This window comes from Malaclemys terrapin, chromosome 20 (genome assembly GCF_027887155.1).
Source record: "Malaclemys terrapin pileata isolate rMalTer1 chromosome 20, rMalTer1.hap1, whole genome shotgun sequence".
In the NCBI taxonomy this organism is placed as follows: Eukaryota; Metazoa; Chordata; order Testudines; family Emydidae; genus Malaclemys; species Malaclemys terrapin.
This window is the reverse complement of record NC_071524.1, coordinates 17,917,389-17,934,300: the sequence shown is the minus strand read 5'-3', so window position 1 is coordinate 17,934,300 and position 16,912 is coordinate 17,917,389. Positions and strand designations below refer to the sequence as shown.

Below are 16,912 nucleotides of genomic sequence, written 5' to 3'. Positions count from 1 at the left end.
GCTGACCCCTCCCCCAGCCATGGACCAGGGCCCCACTGCGCTCGGCGCTGCACGTAAACCCTGCAGTCATTCCGTTCCCCTGCGCTCCCAGATTTGCCGAGGGCGAAGCCGGCAGCTGGAAATCGAGTCCAGGTAAAGTTCCACATTTCCCTCCTGAGCCTCCCCCCACCCCCGCCAAGTCTGGTGCTTTTACACCTCCGGCTTCCTTGTTCAAATCACTTTTCTTCCCCCCCCTCCACCCCCGTGGATGCCTGAAAGACCCACACAAAACAGCGAGGGCAGCGGTGAAACTGACACACAGCGCTGCCAAAATCCCCCCCGCCAGCTGGAAAAAGAGCTGATCCCCCCCACACACACACCGCCCCCCCACCCCGTGTCTGTCAGTTACAGGAATCCTCCAAGGGGCGCTTGCAGCAGGGGAAAGGAAAAACGCTTCATGCGAAGCTGCACCGATTGCCCCACTCTGCCCTGCCGTCCGCAGACGCTGCCGGGGAAATCAGAACATCCCCGTGGGGCAGAGATCGCAGGGAGGGGGCCCCCAGTCCTCAACCGGCCCTTAGCCACGGGCTGGAGGCTGTTCTCCCCTAGTTACAATGACCTCCCAGCGCTGCTGAGGCCTTGTCGAGGGCTAAGGTGCTGCAGTCGAGTGGTTAGAGCTCTGCCTGTGGCGTCCGGACGCCTGGGTTCTCTTCTCCGCTCAGCGAGGGAGGTGTTGTCCCATGGTGAGTGCAGAGAACTGGCTGTCAGGGCTCCTGGGTTCTATCCCTGACACTGGGAGGGGAGTGGGGTCAGTGGTTAGAGCAGAGGGGATGGGAAACAGGACTCCTGGGTTCTCTCCCCGGCTCGGGGAGGGGAGGGGAGGGGGGGGTCTAGTGGTTAGAGCAGGGGGCTGGGAGCCAGGAGTCCTGGGTTCTCTCCCCAGCTCTGGGAGGGGAGTGGGGTCTAGTGGTTAGAGCAGAGGGGATGGGAACCAGGAGTCCTGGGTTCTCTCGCCGGCTCTGAGAGGGGAGTGGGGTCAGTGGTTAGAGCAGGGGGATGGGAGCCAGGACTCCTGGGTTCTCTCCCCGGCTCTGGTAGGGGAGCGGGGTCAGTGGTTAGAGCAGAGGGGATGGGAGCCAGGACTCCTGGGTTCTCTCCCCGGCTCTGGGAGGGGAGTGGGGTCTAGTGGTTAGAGCAGGGGGGCTGGGAGCCAGGACTCCTGGGTTCTCTCCCCAGCTCTGGGAGGGGAGGGGGGTCTAGTGGTTAGAGCAGAGGGGATGGGAAACAGGAGTCCTGGGTTCTCTCGCCGGCTCTGAGAGGGGAGTGGGGTCAGTGGTTAGAGCAGGGGGATGGGAGCCAGGACTCCTGGGTTCTCTCCCCGGCTCTGGTAGGGGAGCGGGGTCAGTGGTTAGAGCAGAGGGGATGGGAGCCAGGACTCCTGGGTTCTCTCCCGGCTCTGGGAGGGGAGTGGGGTCTAGTGGTTAGAGCAGGGGGGCTGGGAGCCAGGACTCCTGGGTTCTCTCCCCGGCTCTGAGAGGGGAGTGGGGTCAGTGGTTAGAGCAGGGGGATGGGAGCCAGGACTCTTGGGTTCTGTCCCTGGCTCTGGGAGGGGAGGGGGGTCTAGTGGTTAGAGCAGGGGGCTGGGAGCAGGACACCTGGGTTGCAGCCGGCTGTCTCACCCCACCCAAGGAGGACAGGCTGTCCCGTGACTGGTGTTGCTGCTGGTATTTACCGCCCTGGCCTTGGTTTGGGGATAAACAGGGCGTGTTTGTGTTCTTGTCTCCCGGGCTGATGCAGGACAGCGTGTGCCCGCCGGGGAGAGGCTGTGGGCACCGGCTCTTCCTTCCCATAGCCTGGGTGCAGATGAACCCGGCTGGGCTGTGCCAGGAGATGGGGGTAAATGCCCGGCTTTGCTGTTTGCCCCAGGGCAGAGGGGAGCTCACTGGGGGAGGGGGGGGCTGACTTGTGCCTTGGGGGCACAGATGATGTAACCAGCCCCGCCCCCCACGCACACTCCTACGTGAACTCACCCACGTGTGGGCTTTAAAAATACACTGCAGCAAAAATCCCCATGCGGGGGGGAAATGAACCCAGCCCCACCACCGCAGACTCAGCGAGACAGTCCCTGTCCCGAAGGGCCCCCACTCCAACCAGACACTAGATGGGGAAACTGAGTCTGGCCCGAGGTCTCACAGCAAGTCCGGGGCCCAGCCAGGACTTGAACCCCGGTGTCCTGTATCCGAGCCCTGCCCCCCATGGGGTGGGCGGAGCGCCCCCGGGTGGCTGCCCCCTGCCCGCGCCAGGGCCTGTCTCCTGTCGCTGTCATGGAAAATTCTCTGCCAGATGGCCCGGTTGCTTGGCAACCCCCTGGCGTCGTCACCCCCCCGGGCCCCCCCGCCCAGGCTTGGATGCCAGCCAGAGGGGAGGGCTCCGGCTGCCTTGCAAAGAGGGAGCTGGCGCCAAGGGGAAGCGTGGGGCCGTGGGGCTGGCGGGCCATGAAGCCGCGAGACAGGAGCCCCCATCGGGTAAGTACCCGCGGGGCGCACGGGGCAGGTGCAACCGAGCAGGACACGTTGGGGGTTTTGGGGGGGCGGGGGGGGGGGGCGGGAGAGGTGTCTGTAGAAGACAAACCCCGAATAGCAGGATGTGGGGTTACCCGAGGTGGGTCCAGGGCTCGGCCCAGGGACCCGGTCTGCTCTGTGCCTCAGCTTCCCCAGGTGGGCACGAGGGGGCTGACCCAGCTCCCGGGGGCTCCGGGACATTGAGAGGTTACCGGGCACCTCGACCGCCAGCCCGGCCCCACCCCTCCCCCCGGGGATAGAACCCAGGCGTCCGGGCTCCCAGCTCCCCCCGCCCCCAGGCGTCCTGCCCTTTTATCCAGAGGACAATGGCTCCCCTGCGTGTTGCCATAGCGATTCGCCCCAGGCGCTGGGCTTTGTCTGGCCATGGAGGTGGGGGGGACTCCAGAGCCCCCGCCCCCTGTTGGCTGCCTGCCCAGGGGCCAGACCAGGGGGGCTCTTTGCCCCTGGTGGCTCAGCTCTGCCCCCCCGACGGTGCCGCAGCATGAGCAGAGGGGGGGTTACACAGCTGGGGACCCCCCCCCCAGCAGCGACTGCCCCCTGCTCTAACCACCAGGCCCCACTCCCCTCCCAGAGCCGGGGAGAGAACCCAGGAGTCCTGGCCCCCATCCCCCTGCACTAACCACTAGCCCCTCGTCCCCAAGCCGGGGATAGAACCCAGGTGTCCTGGCTCTTGCGATGAGCGAGGTTCTCGAGCGCTGTTACCCTGTGGGGGCCCTTTGCCCGTGTGTGATCCCTGCCCCCGGCTGACACGCCATGGCAAAGCCAGGGACTCACTTGCAGCCCCCAGGGGACGTTTGAGTGGAAAGCTGCCAACTGGTCACCACGAGCCAGGCCCCCGCACCCTGCCCAGAACCCGGCCCGACTCCCAGCCTTTGGGGTGGGGGTGGCGGGACCCCCAGGCCCCTCGTGGAGCGAATGCACCTGGTGCTCATGGGAAAATGTCCCCCACGTCCCAGGCCGCCGGCTGGTTAAACCCTCGGCCTGGTTTCCCTGGGGAGGCTGGGCGCTGCAGGAGGGGGGGTCGCCGGGCCGTGGGGGAGCTGGGAGTGGATCGGGTTGGCCCCTCCAGCCCTCTGTGCTCCGCCAGTGTGGGATAAATCACCCCCCACTGCCCCTGTGTCTGGCCACTGCCCCGGCTGGGTGTGCAGCGTCGGGCTCACCGGGAGCCCCGTGCCCCTGGGGGGCTGCCCCATGGCCGGTGGGTCCCGGCTGTCGGGAATGAGCCGCGGTTTTCCGAGCCTGAAAGGGGTTCTCGGAACCGCCTGAAAACGGGGTGAGAATGGGGGAAGGAGCCTGGGGCCTTCAGAGCCGGACTCCTGGGTTCTGTTCCCACACCCTTTGGGGGCCTCGCAGCCGTCCGGGCGACGCTGGTGCCAGGGCATTGTTTGCAGCTCGCTAGTTAGCAGGTTACCCCTGCCTCGCAGGTGGGGAAACTGAGCCACAGTGACTCCAGGCAGACCCCGATCTCCTGGGTTCCAGCCCGGGGCCTCCACAAGGCCGGCCTCCCTGGACCCCAGGTTCAGTCTACGGCTGCTTGTGGGGGGGTTGGCCCTGCTCTGTGCCTCAGTTTCCCCATTCCCCCCTGTAGCACCCGGCTGATGCTCCCTGGGGCGCGGGTGGCTTCACGGTGCTTTGGAAGGGGAAGAGGAAATGGTCCGGGACGCCGAGCGACGACCGCACCTGCCCCCCCGCCCCCCCCCCCCGGCTGTCACGTGCAGAGCAGACAAACCTGTTGGGATGGAAAACCTGAAGGCCCAGCCTCTGCTTTCCCATGACAAGTCTCTGACTCCTGCCCTGCCCCCCCGATGCCACCCAGACGCGGGGCGGGACGGGGCAGGTCCACGCTGCCGCGGCTGGGTCTGGGCAATTACTGGATGGGGCAGCTTGGGACGGGGATTGGAGATCCAGCGAAAATTGGCTTCCCGAGAGGGGGGATTCCTTAAAAGCTGCTTTCCCGGGTAAGTGAGACCCAGCTGTTAGCAGGGGAGCGCCTTGATGTCCTGACCGAGATCAGGGCCCCGTCGTGCTGGGTGCTGCCCAGACCCCAGCCGAGATCAGGGCCCCGTCGCGCCGGGCGCTGCCCAGACCCCAGCGGAGATCAGGGCCCCGTCGCGCCGGGCGCTGCCCAGACCCCAGCCGAGATCGGGGCCCCGTCGTGCCAGGCGCCACCCAGACCCTGACAGATATCAGGGTCCCGTCGCGCCGGGCGCTGCCCAGACCCCAGCCGAGATGGGGGCCCCGTCGCGCCGGGCACTGCCCAGACCCCAGCGGAGATCAGGGCCCCGTCGCGCCGGGCGCTGCCCAGACCCTGACAGAGATCAGGGCCCCGTCACGCTGGGCGCTGCCCAGACCCCAGCTGAGATCGGGGTCCCGTCGCGCCGGGCGCTGCCCAGACCCTGACAGAAATCAGGGTCCCATCGCGCCAGGCGCTGCCCAGACCCCAGACGAGATGGGGGCCCCGTCATGCCGGGTGCTGCCCAGACCCTGACAGAGATCAGGGCCCCGTTGGTCCCGGCGCTGCCCAGACCCGGGCTGGGCGCTGCGCCCACCCAGAGCAACAGAGGGCAGGCTGTTCTCCCCATGTCACTGCTGGGGGACTGAGGCCTGGGGAGATGCAAGGAGTTGCCCAGGGCCGCCCCATACATCAGTGGCAGAGCCAGGTGTCCTGACTCCAGTCCCAGGCCCTCGCCGCTGGCCGACCAGTTTCCCCCCCCCAGCTTGGTTGTGCCTCGGCCCTGGTCACGCCAGCAGGTTTCTGCTCGGAGCTCACAGCCGCCTCGCACAGAGTCAGCAAGAAACCGCGAGGCGCTTGTGATGGAAAATGTGCGTCAGGCCGGGGCCGGGGCCCGGGGAAGTGCTCTGGGGGAAGTGCTGAGCGGTGCGGGGGGAGGGAGTGTCTGTTGAAAGGGTGAAGCTGGTGCAGCCGTGAACTGGTTTGGTAACAATGGCTGAGGCTCCTGGCTGTGTTGTGTTCTTGAGAAACCCCTAGAACCCAGGCGTCCGGGCTCCCAGCCCCCCCCCCCCGCACTCTAACCACTAGAGCCCACTCCCCTCGCAGAGCTGGGGAGAGAACCCAGGAGTCCTGGCTCCCAGACATGAGGCCCACATGGGCTTGTCCCTCAGGGACCATATGGGGGTGGGGGTGGGGTGGCCTTGGCCTGGCCCTCCCACCTCCTGCCCCTGAGCAGAGGGGACAGCCCGGGGGCCAGTCTCAGCAGCTCCCGGACTAGCTGGTGCCAGCAGGTGGTAGGGACCCCGCCCCCCTGCACCGACCTGTGCCCTGGGTGAAAGTCCAGGCAGGGGGCGGGGATGGGGACTCTGATCTGCGCCGAGCGGCGGTGCCAAGCCAGCGTCTCTCCATGGGGCAGCGCCCGCCTTGACCTGGGCTCCGGCCAACCGGCTCCGGGCCCCCGGCAGTTAGCAGGGCCAGACCCCAGCTGACTGGGCCGATGCAGGAGGGGGCAATGCCGGAGGTCGGAGGGGGCTGGGGGAGGGCGCAGGGGCTGGGTGCCTGCCAGGGGGAGGTGTCGAAGGCCCAGACGGGCGACAGGCTCACCTGGGCGGGAACGCCCCATAACCAATGGTCGGGCCCAGCCGAGCTTCTGAACTAGCCGCATGCATGGGGTCAGGGGGGCTGGGAGCCAGGAGTCCTGGATTCTCTCCCCGGCTCTGGGAGGGGAGTGGGGTCTGGTGGTTAGAGCGGGGCGGGGGGGAGCAGGGAGCCAGGACTCCTGGGTTCTATCCCAGCTCTGGGAGAGGAGCAGGGTCTAGTGGTTAGAGCAGGGGTTGGGGGAGGAGTCCCTCCCTTTTTGTTCTTTTCTGAGCTCTCCCGCAGTTATTCTGGGCCTCAGTTTCCCCACCTGTAACATGGGGAGAACAATCCTTCCTGTGAGCTGTGCGGAGCAGGTAGGGGCTCTCACTTGGGGTCTGTGCAGCACCTGGCACACTGGAACTGGGGGGGGTGTGATCTCAGCTGGGACCCTCCTACAGTACGGGGGGTGGCTTGGGCACTAACTCCCTCCCTGCCTTTCTCTGTAGAACAAGCCGTGGAAGAAACTCAAGAGCATGGTCCACTGGTCGCCTTTCGTGGTGTCCTTCAAGAAGCGCTACCCCTGGGTGCAGCTGGCCGGCCATGCGGGTGAGAGGGGCCGTGGGAACGGGGGGCACGGTAAGCCCGTGCGGGGAGGGGAGCTCTACTGGGGGGTGCAGCCAGCCCTGATGGTGGCTGGCGAAGGCAGCACCGTATGCCCACCGGGCACGGGCCGGGGTGTGTCCTCGCTCCCCTGACCCCAGCCATCCCCTCCCTCCCCCGCAGGGAATTTCAAAGCCGGGGACTACGGGCGGATCATGAAGAAGTTCTGCCCGCGGGAGCAGCAGTGCCTGGAGCACCTCATGCGGGACTCACTGCGCCCCCATGTGCCCACCTACTTCGGGCTGGCGCAGCGGGACGGCGAGCGCTACAACCAGATGGAGGATCTGCTGGCCAGCTTCGAGACGCCCTCCATCATGGACTGCAAGATGGGGGTCAGGTGAGAACCTGGCTGCGGGGCACAGGCAAGCTGCCTCAGCGAGAGAACCCAGGAGTCCTGGCTCCCAGCCCCCCTGCTCTAATCACTAGCCCCCACTCCCCTCCCAGAGCCAGGAGAGAACCCAGGAGTCCTGGCTCCCAGCCCCCTCCTCTAACCACTAGCCCCCACAGCCGGGGTAGAACCCAGGAGCTCTGCTCTGGGAGTGCCAGAGCCAAGGGCTGGCTGAGGCATGGGCCGTGGGGTGAGCGCCCCCAGCTGATCCCCGCTCTGCCCCCCGCAGGACGTACCTGGAGGAAGAGCTGGAGCAAGCTCGCCAGCGGCCCCGGCTGCGCTGTGACATGTACGAGAAGATGGTGGCGGTGGACCCGGGGGCGCCCACGCCCGAGGAGCACGCCCAGCGCGCCGTGCTCAAGCCCCGCTACATGCAGTGGAGGGAGTCGCTCAGCTCCACCGCCACGCTGGGCTTCCGCATCGAGGGCATCAAGGTGGGGGCCACGAGCTGGGGCGGAGCAGGCCTGGCTGGGGGGGTCACATCTGGCTGGGGCAGAGCTAGCCTGGCTGGGGCAGGGGCGTCTGGCTCTGGGGAGGGGAGATCACGTCTGGCTGGGGCAGGGGCGTCTGGCTCTGGGGAGGGGAGATCACGTCTGGCTGGGGCAGGGGCGTCTGGCTCTGGGGAGGGGAGATCACATCTGGCTGGGGCAGGGCTGGCTCTAGGGGCAGCGGGTCTGACTGGGGCACGTGCGTCCCCCTCGCCCCCCCCATGCCCCGGCCTGACAGGTCTCTGTGTCCCCAGAAAGCTGACGGCACCTGCAGCACCAACTTCAAGAAGACGCGGCTGCCCGAGCAGGTGGTGCAGGCACTGGGCGACTTCGTGGACGGCGACAGAACCATTCTGGTGAGGGGCTGGGCTCCCCGGTGGTGCTGCTGGCCCTGGCTGGGGGGGGCATCGCCCAGAGCTTGGGCTTTTCGCTGCCAAGATGCAGCCAGCTCTGGGGTACAGTACAGCAGCTGGCTAGTATGTGTGTGACTTTTGTTTCAACCAGCGTGCGGCAGCACAGCGCCCCCTAGTGCTGTCCTAGCGCCAGCCCTGCCTGCCAGGGGACAGCGCCCCCTGCTGCCCCCGCCCCGCTCCCTACCCCACAGCGCCTCCTAGGGACAGTCCTGCCTGCCAGGGGAGAGCGCCCCCTGCTGAGCCCCCATCCCACAGCCCCCCAACACTGCCGTGGTGCCAGCCCCTGCCGATCGGGCCAGCCGCATTCCCCTCCCTGCCAGGGCCCAGACGGGCTGGGCCTGGCTAATGCTCAGGTGGGTCCCGCAGCGCCATCGCCCCCTGCTGGCCTCCCGCAGCTACCTCGGCCTCACCTGTCCACCTCCCCTCTTCCTCCCCAGACTAACTACCTGGGCCGCTTGAAGGAGCTGCGGGCGGCGCTGGAGCAGTCCGAGTTCTTCAAGACCCACGAGGTAGGTTCTGGCTGGGTGTGGGGCTGAGGGAGGCGGCAGGCCTGCGGGGGGAGGCGCTCCCTGCCGAGCAGGGGGCCCAGCCAGTGGTCCTCGCCCTGGGGATCTGGGCACATGCGCTAGGATGCAGGGTCTGTTCTCCTGCCCCCTGGCAGCCCCGGGTCCGTAGGAAGCAACACGTCTCCCCTCTGGCCACGCCTGGATGCGCTGGGTTCTACAGCGCCTTCCTCCTGTGGATCCCAGAGCAATTAATTAATCCTCCGGGCTCCCAGCCCCCCTGCTCTAACCACTAGACCCCACTCACCTTTCAGAGCCGGGGAGAGAACCCAGGAGTCTTGGCTCCCAGCCCCCCGCTCACTGAGCTCTGTGTTTGCCCCCCGACAGGTGGTGGGGAGCTCTCTACTGTTTGTCCATGACCGGACGGGGCTGGCCAAGGTCTGGATGATCGACTTCGGCAAGACGGTGCCACTGGCCGGGGGACAGACGCTGACGCACCGGCTGCCGTGGGTGGAGGGGAACCGGGAGGACGGCTACCTCTGGGGGCTGGACAATCTCATCGCCATCTTCAGCACCATGGAGCAGGACTGAGCCGGGCGCCGGCTCTGTGCAATAGCTGGGCACTGCCGTGCGGTGCCCTCCCTGCCTCTTATTTATACAGCCAGATATGCTACAGCCCCGCTCGGAGCTGGGGCCCATTGCGCCCCGTCTGCCTGGGCCAGCTTCCGGCGGCTCGGCTCAGACGGCCCCGCGCCGGGGAGAGGATAGGTGCAGTGCCCGGCCTGTCACGCAGACGTCACAGGACCCGGTTTACGCCAGCTAACGGGAAGGGGCGAGAACTGGTCCCATCTCGGAGAGGAGCCGTTTCCCGCCCAGCCGGGGGAACCCTGGGAAGGCTGAGATTGGAGCTTCGGGGCGCTCGACGGGAGACACCCGCGTTTCGGAGGGCATTGTCTCGGCGATCCTGCACTCCAGGCCCCGGCAGTGACGCCGGCTGGAACCGAACCGAAGGGGGTTCGGATCCTCCGGGCCCCTCGCCTGTTCACGGCCCATTTTCCTTCAGCTCTGCTTAATTTCACAGCTGGGCCCGGGGGGGGGCGAGGCCTCCCAGCCCCGATTCCAGCCCCACCACCGGGCTGCTCCAGGGGACCTGATCTGCAGGGAGCTGCCCGTGGGCGGGGCAGCAGCGCCCCCACCTTACCGATTCATGGGAGGTTAAATTCGAGACACTTTAAAAGACTTTTTGGCAACAGCGACTGGGCCCTGGTGTGGCGGGCGGCTGTGGGCTCTGACGCAAGCCTCCCGGGTGGCGGGTCGACCCCCAGCTGCGGCTACAGGGTTCTCGTCCCTTCCCCTGAAGCATTCGTGGCCCTGCTGGAGGGTGAGCCGGGCTGGAACGCTCAGCCTGTCTTTACAGGGGTCTCGGCCCCTTGAGAACCAACCGGGACGCCACCTCCTCTGCCAGCTGTGTGTGGGTCTCCTAGGCCAGCCTTGGGTTCTCGCCCTTCGCGCAGGGCCCTGGCCCGGGTACCTCCTCTGCCAGCTGTGTGTGGGTCTCCTAGCCAGCCTTGGGCTCTTGCCCTTCGCGCAGGGCCCTGGCCCCACCACCTCCTCTGCCAGCTGTGTGTGGGTCTCCTAGCCAGCCTTGGGCTCGCCGCGGGCTCTCACCCTTCGCACAGGGCGCTGCCACGGCCAGTCGCAGGCCACTTCTCTGCCAGGGTCCCGGCCCGGGCCGAGGAACACACGTGTCGCACCTGATTCACAAGGGCCCGAGTGAGGCGCCTGGGTTCCTCTTGCTCTGCCGCGGTCTGGGCCTCGTTTCCTGAGCGCTCGCTGCGTCTGCGTGAGCATCTCACGGGCAGAACCAACCCCCTGGGAGTCGCTTCCACCTGTCCCAGCTTCAAGCCTGGCCAGTGGGGAGCCTTTTCCAAGGCGCAAGGGACGGCTGGATTCAGGAGCTCTGGCTGCATTGGGCCCCGACCCTAGTGGCAGAGACGACCAAGGGCCCTGCTGGGAGCTGCCTGAGCCGTGGCCGCCCTGCGTGGGAGCCGGTCAGCTCTGCAGCCCCTGCCAGGTTCAGCTCTGCCTGAGCACGGACTCACTGCACCCACGAGCTTGTGGGGGCAGGTGGGCGTGGTTCAGGGGACCCTCCTCGGGCTCAGGAGCGCAGCGTGGAGCTGGCCAGCGGGGACGGGCCCTTCCGAATCCAGTCGCCAGGGGTTCTGGCTGCCCTCAATAGCGCTGGGTCGCACCGGCAGGGCAGAGGCCAAGCGCTGGAAATGCGGCTGCCCCGGCTGAGCCACCGGCTCCGAGCCTTTGATTCCAACCTCGGAGAGCAGCTGCCACAGGTGCTAGTCCCTGCCGGCCATTCCCGGCCAGCCCGGGGCCCCGCAGCAGAACCGACAGCGGCACTCAAGAGTCCCCAGCCGAGATCCGGGCCCTGCACGCACCCCGCGAGAGACAGTCCCTGCCCAAAGAGCTCACAGTCCAGACAAAGGCGGGGAGGGGAAACTGAGGCACGGAGTGGGGCAGAGGCTTGCCCGGGGTCAGTGGCAGAGCTGGGAATGGAACCCAGGAGTCAGCACCTAACCCACGCGACCTTGCTGCCCGAGGCTGTGAGCGGGTCAGCTCCTGCGGGGGAGGGGGGGGTCTGAACAGGTCCCCCAGTGGTAGCGGAGCCCCTCCAGCCAGTGGAGCGAGGGGTGCTAAGGCAGGACGTTCTCAGGACCGAGCGTTGTCCCTGGCCCATTCCCCTGCGTGGGGCTCTGCCGCCCCTCTGGAGACGGGAACACGGCTAGGCCTCCGGGGCCGGAACCTGTCACAATAAACAGAACCTGCCGGTGTGGAAACCAAACAGCCTTTGTCTTTAATGCATGTTTGCTGGGCATGGGTTAAAGTTCCCAAGTTCGCTGTATGACAGCAACTCTAGAGATCCGAGACCATTGCGCCGGGCGCTGCCCAGACCCCGCCCGAGATCAGGGCCCCGTCGGACCGGGCGCTGCCCAGACCCCGCCCGAGATCAGGGCCCCGTCGGACCGGGCGCTGCCCAGACCCCGACTGAGAGCCAGTCCCTGCTCTCAAGAGCTAACAGTGGCGGGTGGCAGACAGGAAGCGTTAAGTTATTTTCAGAGCCGGCCACAAGTACCTGCCGTTTCCTGGCGCCGTGGCCCCAAACCAGGAATCTGGGACATTCTGAAAAGCGTCACTGGGTAGAAGAGCAGTAGTGCCTCTGGAGAGGGCCTGAAATAGCTGCTCCTCCCCCACGGCCGCAGGCCGGCGGGCATCAGCAAAAAGGGGCCGGGGCCGCACCCGGCACTTTAACCCCAGCGGCTGTCTCCTCAGTGGGTCTGAGTATGCTACGCTCTGCCCCTCCCCGTGCACCGCTCCGTCTCCAGGCGCCTGCAAAGGAGGGCAGGATCATTGGCCCCATTTTGCAGAGGGGAAACTGAGGCACAGAGAGGGGAAGAGCGGCAGAGCCATGCCCCACTGAGTCCCAGATCAGTGCTCCACCCACTAGGCCCCGCTGTCCCTTGTAGCATGGGCAGGGAGTTTGCAGCAGGCGGGTGCTCCGGTGGCGCCTAGCACTCGGCAGCAGGGGGGGGCCCGGCTGGCTGGGGCAGGGCGCTCGGTGCGGTCCGCGGGTGCAGCAGCACGGTCTTGCCGCAGAGCCCTGCCCTCACGCCTCCCGCGGGCACCACGTAGACCTTGCCGTCGCCCACCCGCTTGGGGCAGAAGTCGGTCAGCTGGGCGTTGCTCTCGTGTGCCTGCCGGTAGCTCCACAGCTGGGGGCGCCAGCTCTTGCCCTGCTTGGAGAGCAGGTAGATCTCCAGCACGTCCTCCGGGGCAGGCGGGGGGCAGGCTGGGCTGGGGTGGAAGAGGCCGGCGATCTCCCCGTCCTCCTGGCAGGCCGGGCTGAGGGCGCCGCCCCTGAGGCCCAGCAGGAGTCCTGCAGGAGGAGAGGAGCTAGCCAGTCTCCCCAGGGCAGTTCCATCCTGTCCAAGCCCCGCCACGCCCCTGCGATCACCGGGCCAGTGCGGGGGGCAGCCCCTCCGGACGGGTCCCTGAGAGTCGGCCCGTGCCTGGCCAGCTGCCGCCCCCTTGTGGCGAGCCTTGGAAATGCAGCCAGGCCAACTCGCCCTCCTGGTTTCTTTCTCCCTGTGCCAAGGGGCGGGCACAGGAAGCCCGGCTCTGAGTGGGGTTGTCCCCATGCCCCAGCCTTAGGATGCTGGGCGCCCCAGGCCCTTCCATTGGGGAGTTTGGGGGTGGACCGGGGCAGGTCGCGGTGGCTGCAGGGAGCTGCCTGGGAGTAGCGCAAACGGCCTGGACAGGAGGGGTCGAAGCCCCGTTCGCTGCAGCCCCAGAACCCATCCCCCGCCCGGACGTACCTGAGACGACGGCCCAGTGGGCTTTGTAGCCGCGTCTCCTGCAGGGCTCGTGGTTGGAGTCCTCGTCGTAGCTGGGAGGGCCGTTAAGGTTTGCCAAGGGAGCTGTGGCGGGCCGGTTGGCGAGGCAGGGGCACGTGCGGAGAGCAGGCCGCCCCAGCTCCAGGCACCCGGCTCCTGCCCCTGGAAAAGTGCGCTCCCCCCAAGCGCTGACTGGGCACACATGGGGCCGCTAAACCTCTCCAACCAGAGAGGGGCTGGAGCATCAAATCTGCTGCTCTCCGTACCTGCGGGCTCTGGACGCCACCGCAAGGCTGCCTCGGAAGGGTGGGGCACAGGGGGGCAGGCGTGGGTGGGGCATTTAACCACTGGGAGGGAGAAGGCACCTGCCCCACATTCATTCCCCCCCCGCCCCACTGCAGCCAGGAAGAGGAGACATGAGAGATGTGACCACATCCCACCCCAGAAGTGGCCGCATCTGCCTCTAAAATGACCCCACCAGGCCCGCTCTACAGGGGTATCAGAACTGCGCCAGCCCTGCCCATGCGTGCAGGCTGCGGTGCGGATCCCATGGGGTCACCGCGCAGGGAAGGATACGGCAGTAGCAGGGGGCAGCCAGCGGTCAGATGGCGAAGGATCCTGCCTCGGTTCTCTCCCTCGAGACCTCCCGAGAGCAGCTCGGCCCGGCACTGGAACAGCTCCTCGGCCAGCTGGGCCATGTCAGCCGCTGGGATGGACAGGGACAGGAATTCAAGCTGCTCCGAGGCCCACCCCCAGCAGCGCAGCCCGAGCTCGGCTCATGGCCCCTGGCTTCCGGCTCCCCAAAGCAGCGCTCCGAAGACGCGCTGCCCATCCGCCATGGGCTCTACTGCCTAGCAACGGGCGGACACGACCCAGCGCCTGGGAGGTGAAGCTGGACAAATTCAGACAGGAAACGGGCACAGATTTGTAACAGGGAGGGGAAGGAACCATTGGAACGATTTCCCGAGGGCCGCGGCGGGTTCTCCGGCACTGGAGCCGTTGAAATCAAGCTGGGCTGTTTTTCAGAAAGCTCCTATTCACACGGGAGCGAATTCAGGCAAGGCCCGTGTTCTGCGGGAGGTCGGACCAGCTGCTCCCAATGGTCACTGCCGGCCTGAGACTCCCCCCAGTGAGAGAACACACAACGCTGGCCCCTGGCCCCGCGGCATTTATACAGGCCGGGCTCACTGGGACCTGCACTCAGGATTTGATCAGCAGCCCAACGAGAGCTGGTGTTTTTCCTGACAAAGCTCCACCTCCTGGAGTCCCGGGATTCCACAAAATCCTCACCTTTCATTGAAAATACAAGTGTCCAGCCCTGCAGGCTGTGGAGAAAAGGTGAATCCCCAGCCCCAAGTGCTTGGTATACGCCATGGTCTCGGACTACTCAGGGCCGGCATTAGCGAGGCTCCCGCCGCTTGCCCTGGCTTCCAGAGGAACCTTCTGCCTCGGACAGAAACCTCCAAGCGCTCACTCCTCGCGGGAAATTAACAGCTCAGCTGCGGGGGGTTTTCACCTAAATCAAGGAGCTTGCAAGTTTTCAAGCAAACTAATCCCGCGGGGGGCACAGAGTTGGGAGCTGCTGCCGTGCAGAGAGAAGGGTTCAGAGAATAAGGCTGGAAGGGACAATTAGACCATCTAGTCTGACCTCCTCTCCAGCCCAGACACCCAGCTCTCCCTGCATCGAGCCCCTCCAGGAAGGCGTCCGGTCCCGAGCAACGCTCTAAGGGCCAGAGACCGAACTCCAGCAAGGCAGGAGCAAAGCCCTCATGCCCTGCGCTATGTACTGCCTCTGGGCACGTCCTCACGCAGTCACAACCCAGACCGGGCCCTGGAGGCTCCCCCCGGCGCCCAGCCCAGCTCCCGGGGCCTAGTGCAAGGAGGGAGTTTTGAACCCCCCTCAGTCACTGACCTGAGAACATTTCCCCTTGGGCGGTGTAGCCTCTCTCCAGTGCCACCTGCACGATCCTCTCCAGGGAGACGTCCTGGGACAGACTGAGGAGGGAGCCCGCCATCCACAGTGCCACCAGCCCGCACCTAGCGGGGGAGAGAAGAGACATTGCAGGGAGCCTGGGTCCCACGGGCTGAGCTCAGCCAGTCCCCCTCCCAGGGCGCTGGGTTCAGAGACGGGAGTTTCTCTGCAAGCCTTGGAACACTTCCCTGGGTTCCTGTGTCCTTAGGCCTCCCGCTGCAGCCTGGGGCGCGGGTCACCGGCTGGGCTCATCTGGGCACGTCTCACTCAGTCGATTCCCTGCCATCACAGGGGCCTGGGGCAGCGGCGGCACCTCGGTGGCTCCTGTTCCCTGCCTGGGCTCACCAGAGCTTAGCCCCGAGGACTGAAATGCTTTGCTCGAACTCAACTCGCTGGGCTCACACGTCGGTACATCCAGGAGATCAGGTGACATGAGTGAATGGGCCGTCTTGCCACAGATGCTAGCTCCAGCAAGGCCTTCATTCCTCCAGAGGAGGGTATGGCTCGCTGAGGCTATGCCCCTCCCCCCCCAGGCTGGAGTTCGGGGGAGCTCCCGCTTTGCCTGGGGGCACCTGTTTAAGATGGAAAAGGCCAGGTGTGGGGTTTTTAAAGGCAGATCCCGAGTCGGACGTTAGGTTTAGACCAACTTGTCTGCCCTTGTGCTACCTGCTCACGATCCTTTTCCCTCTGACGCAGTGAGTAACGTTCCCCTGGCCCTTTGTGCGCTTGCCCGTAAACATCCGCACGGCTCTTGGCAAGTGCTTGGGAGGGACCAAGCAGGGGAAGCTGTAGATCCATGGGACTGAGACCCCTGCCCCAGCCCCCGGGGTAAAGCTGCCTCCGGCTGCGTTTGCCCTGACAGAGAGGAAGCGGTTGCAATACTCACTGAGGCCCCTCTTGGATTAAGGAAGGCACCGCCCTGTTGTAGAGGAGCCACTTGAAATGCCCGCTAAAGCTGGAAGACAGAACCAAGCAAACACTTACTGGCCATTTGCCGTCCAGCCCCCGCCCGCCAGCACTTCCTCCTCTGCACAATGAATAAGACGCTCTCTTTAAGCGGAGGGCTGACTTCAGCTGCCTCTGGGACTGCGGCTACCTCTGGGCTGTCTGATGGCCACACGGCAATGCCCCACTATGGGACAGGAAGTGGCCCACGGCCCTGTACCCAGTTGTCCCTGCAGAGGGAATTTAGGGAGGCAAAATGGAATTAGCTCAGTTAAGGCCTGGCCAGGACTCCTGGGTTCACCACACCTGGACGTTGAGGCAAAGAGCGGAGGCTAGGAACTAGGTTTTATGTTTCTTTTTAATTATGGGCACCTCCAGCAACACAGAGACCTCTACTGTCACCCTGAGGATTAGGGACAGGGCTGACTGTGAGGGGAGAGCGCCCCCTGCTGAGCCCCCCGCCCCATAGCACAGCACCCCCTAGCGCCGCCCTGGGGCCAGCCCTGCCTGCCAGGGGAGAGCGTCCCCGCTGCCGCCGCCCCTTGCAGCATGGGCCCCCCGGCCCCTGGGTTCTGCCCGGCGCGTCGCCGGCCCGGCCCCAGCCCCGCTCAGCGGGCGGCGCGGGGATCCCGGCCCGGGGCCCGACCTGGATTTCCTGCGGCTCAGCAGGTGCCGGACGTCGTCCCCACTGCCGGGCGCCGGGGCCGCTCGCTCCAGGGCCGCCTTGAAGAACTTGGCCTTGTCGAGCCCGTAGGGGGGCAGCGGCCTGGGCGGGGGAGGGGGAGGAGGTGGGGCAGGTGGGGGTGGGGGAGGGGCAGGGCCCTGCTGGGGGGCAGGAGGGGGTGGGGGCATCCCCCCCCTGTGGGCCATCCCCCCCCCGGCTCCGGGGTTGGGGGGCAGCAGGAGGTGAAAGGGCACAGACTGGAACCAAGGTCACCAGGGCATAGGTTAGAGGTCAGGGGTCACAGGTCAGCTCGCGGGGGTCAGGGGTCACGGTGAGCGGGGTAGGGGCGTGGCCCGGCGGGGTCGGAGGTCATGGGGCCAGGG

At 66.4% G+C, this 16,912-nt stretch overlaps 2 protein-coding genes across 4 annotated transcripts; one reads left to right on the top strand and one right to left on the bottom strand.

Annotated features, from left to right (window-relative positions):
* The first annotated feature begins 2,418 nt into the window (after nt 1-2,418).
* ITPKC (inositol-trisphosphate 3-kinase C) lies at nt 2,419-11,393 on the top strand. Its single transcript, XM_054009707.1, has 7 exons — nt 2,419-2,504; nt 6,600-6,699; nt 6,877-7,090; nt 7,371-7,575; nt 7,884-7,985; nt 8,480-8,551; nt 8,933-11,393. The coding sequence occupies exons 1-7, from the start codon at nt 2,475-2,477 to the stop codon at nt 9,134-9,136; spliced, it is 927 nt and encodes a 308-aa protein (XP_053865682.1). The 5' UTR covers nt 2,419-2,474; the 3' UTR covers nt 9,137-11,393.
* On the bottom strand, nt 11,387-16,648 carry ACTMAP (actin maturation protease). 3 transcript variants are annotated; one of them, XM_054009712.1, is made up of 6 exons: nt 16,512-16,648; nt 15,807-15,875; nt 14,861-14,985; nt 13,525-13,654; nt 12,931-13,001; nt 11,387-12,491 (listed from the first exon to the last, which is right to left on the bottom strand). In XM_054009712.1, the coding sequence occupies exons 3-6, from the start codon at nt 14,961-14,963 to the stop codon at nt 12,124-12,126; spliced, it is 672 nt and encodes a 223-aa protein (XP_053865687.1). In that variant the 5' UTR covers nt 14,964-14,985; nt 15,807-15,875; nt 16,512-16,648; the 3' UTR covers nt 11,387-12,123. The 3 variants fall into 3 exon arrangements, with proteins under 3 accessions (XP_053865687.1, XP_053865685.1, XP_053865686.1); XM_054009710.1 differs by lacking the exons at nt 15,807-15,875; nt 16,512-16,648 and adding an exon at nt 15,587-15,727; XM_054009711.1 differs by lacking the exons at nt 15,807-15,875; nt 16,512-16,648 and having other exon boundaries at nt 13,525-13,840; nt 14,861-14,931.
* Nucleotides 16,649-16,912: the final 264 nt, after the last annotated feature.

Bases quoted from the DNA above. Each gene is read 5' to 3' on its own strand.
- ITPKC (XM_054009707.1), top strand. From the start codon at position 2,475: ATGAAGCCGCGAGACAGGAGCCCCCATCGG. The intron at 6,700-6,876 runs GTGAGAGGGGCC...CCTCCCCCGCAG, and splicing joins GCAGCTGGCCGGCCATGCGG to GGAATTTCAAAGCCGGGGAC. The intron at 8,552-8,932 runs GTAGGTTCTGGC...GCCCCCCGACAG, and splicing joins AGTTCTTCAAGACCCACGAG to GTGGTGGGGAGCTCTCTACT.
- ACTMAP (XM_054009710.1), bottom strand. From the start codon at position 15,660: ATGTTTACGGGCAAGCGCACAAAGGGCCAGGGGAACGTTACTCACTGC. The intron at 13,655-14,860 runs GTCAGTGACTGA...TGTCCATCCCAG, and splicing joins CCAAGGGGAAATGTTCTCAG to CGGCTGACATGGCCCAGCTG. The intron at 12,492-12,930 runs GTACGTCCGGGC...CTCCTCCTGCAG, and splicing joins CCACTGGGCCGTCGTCTCAG to GACTCCTGCTGGGCCTCAGG.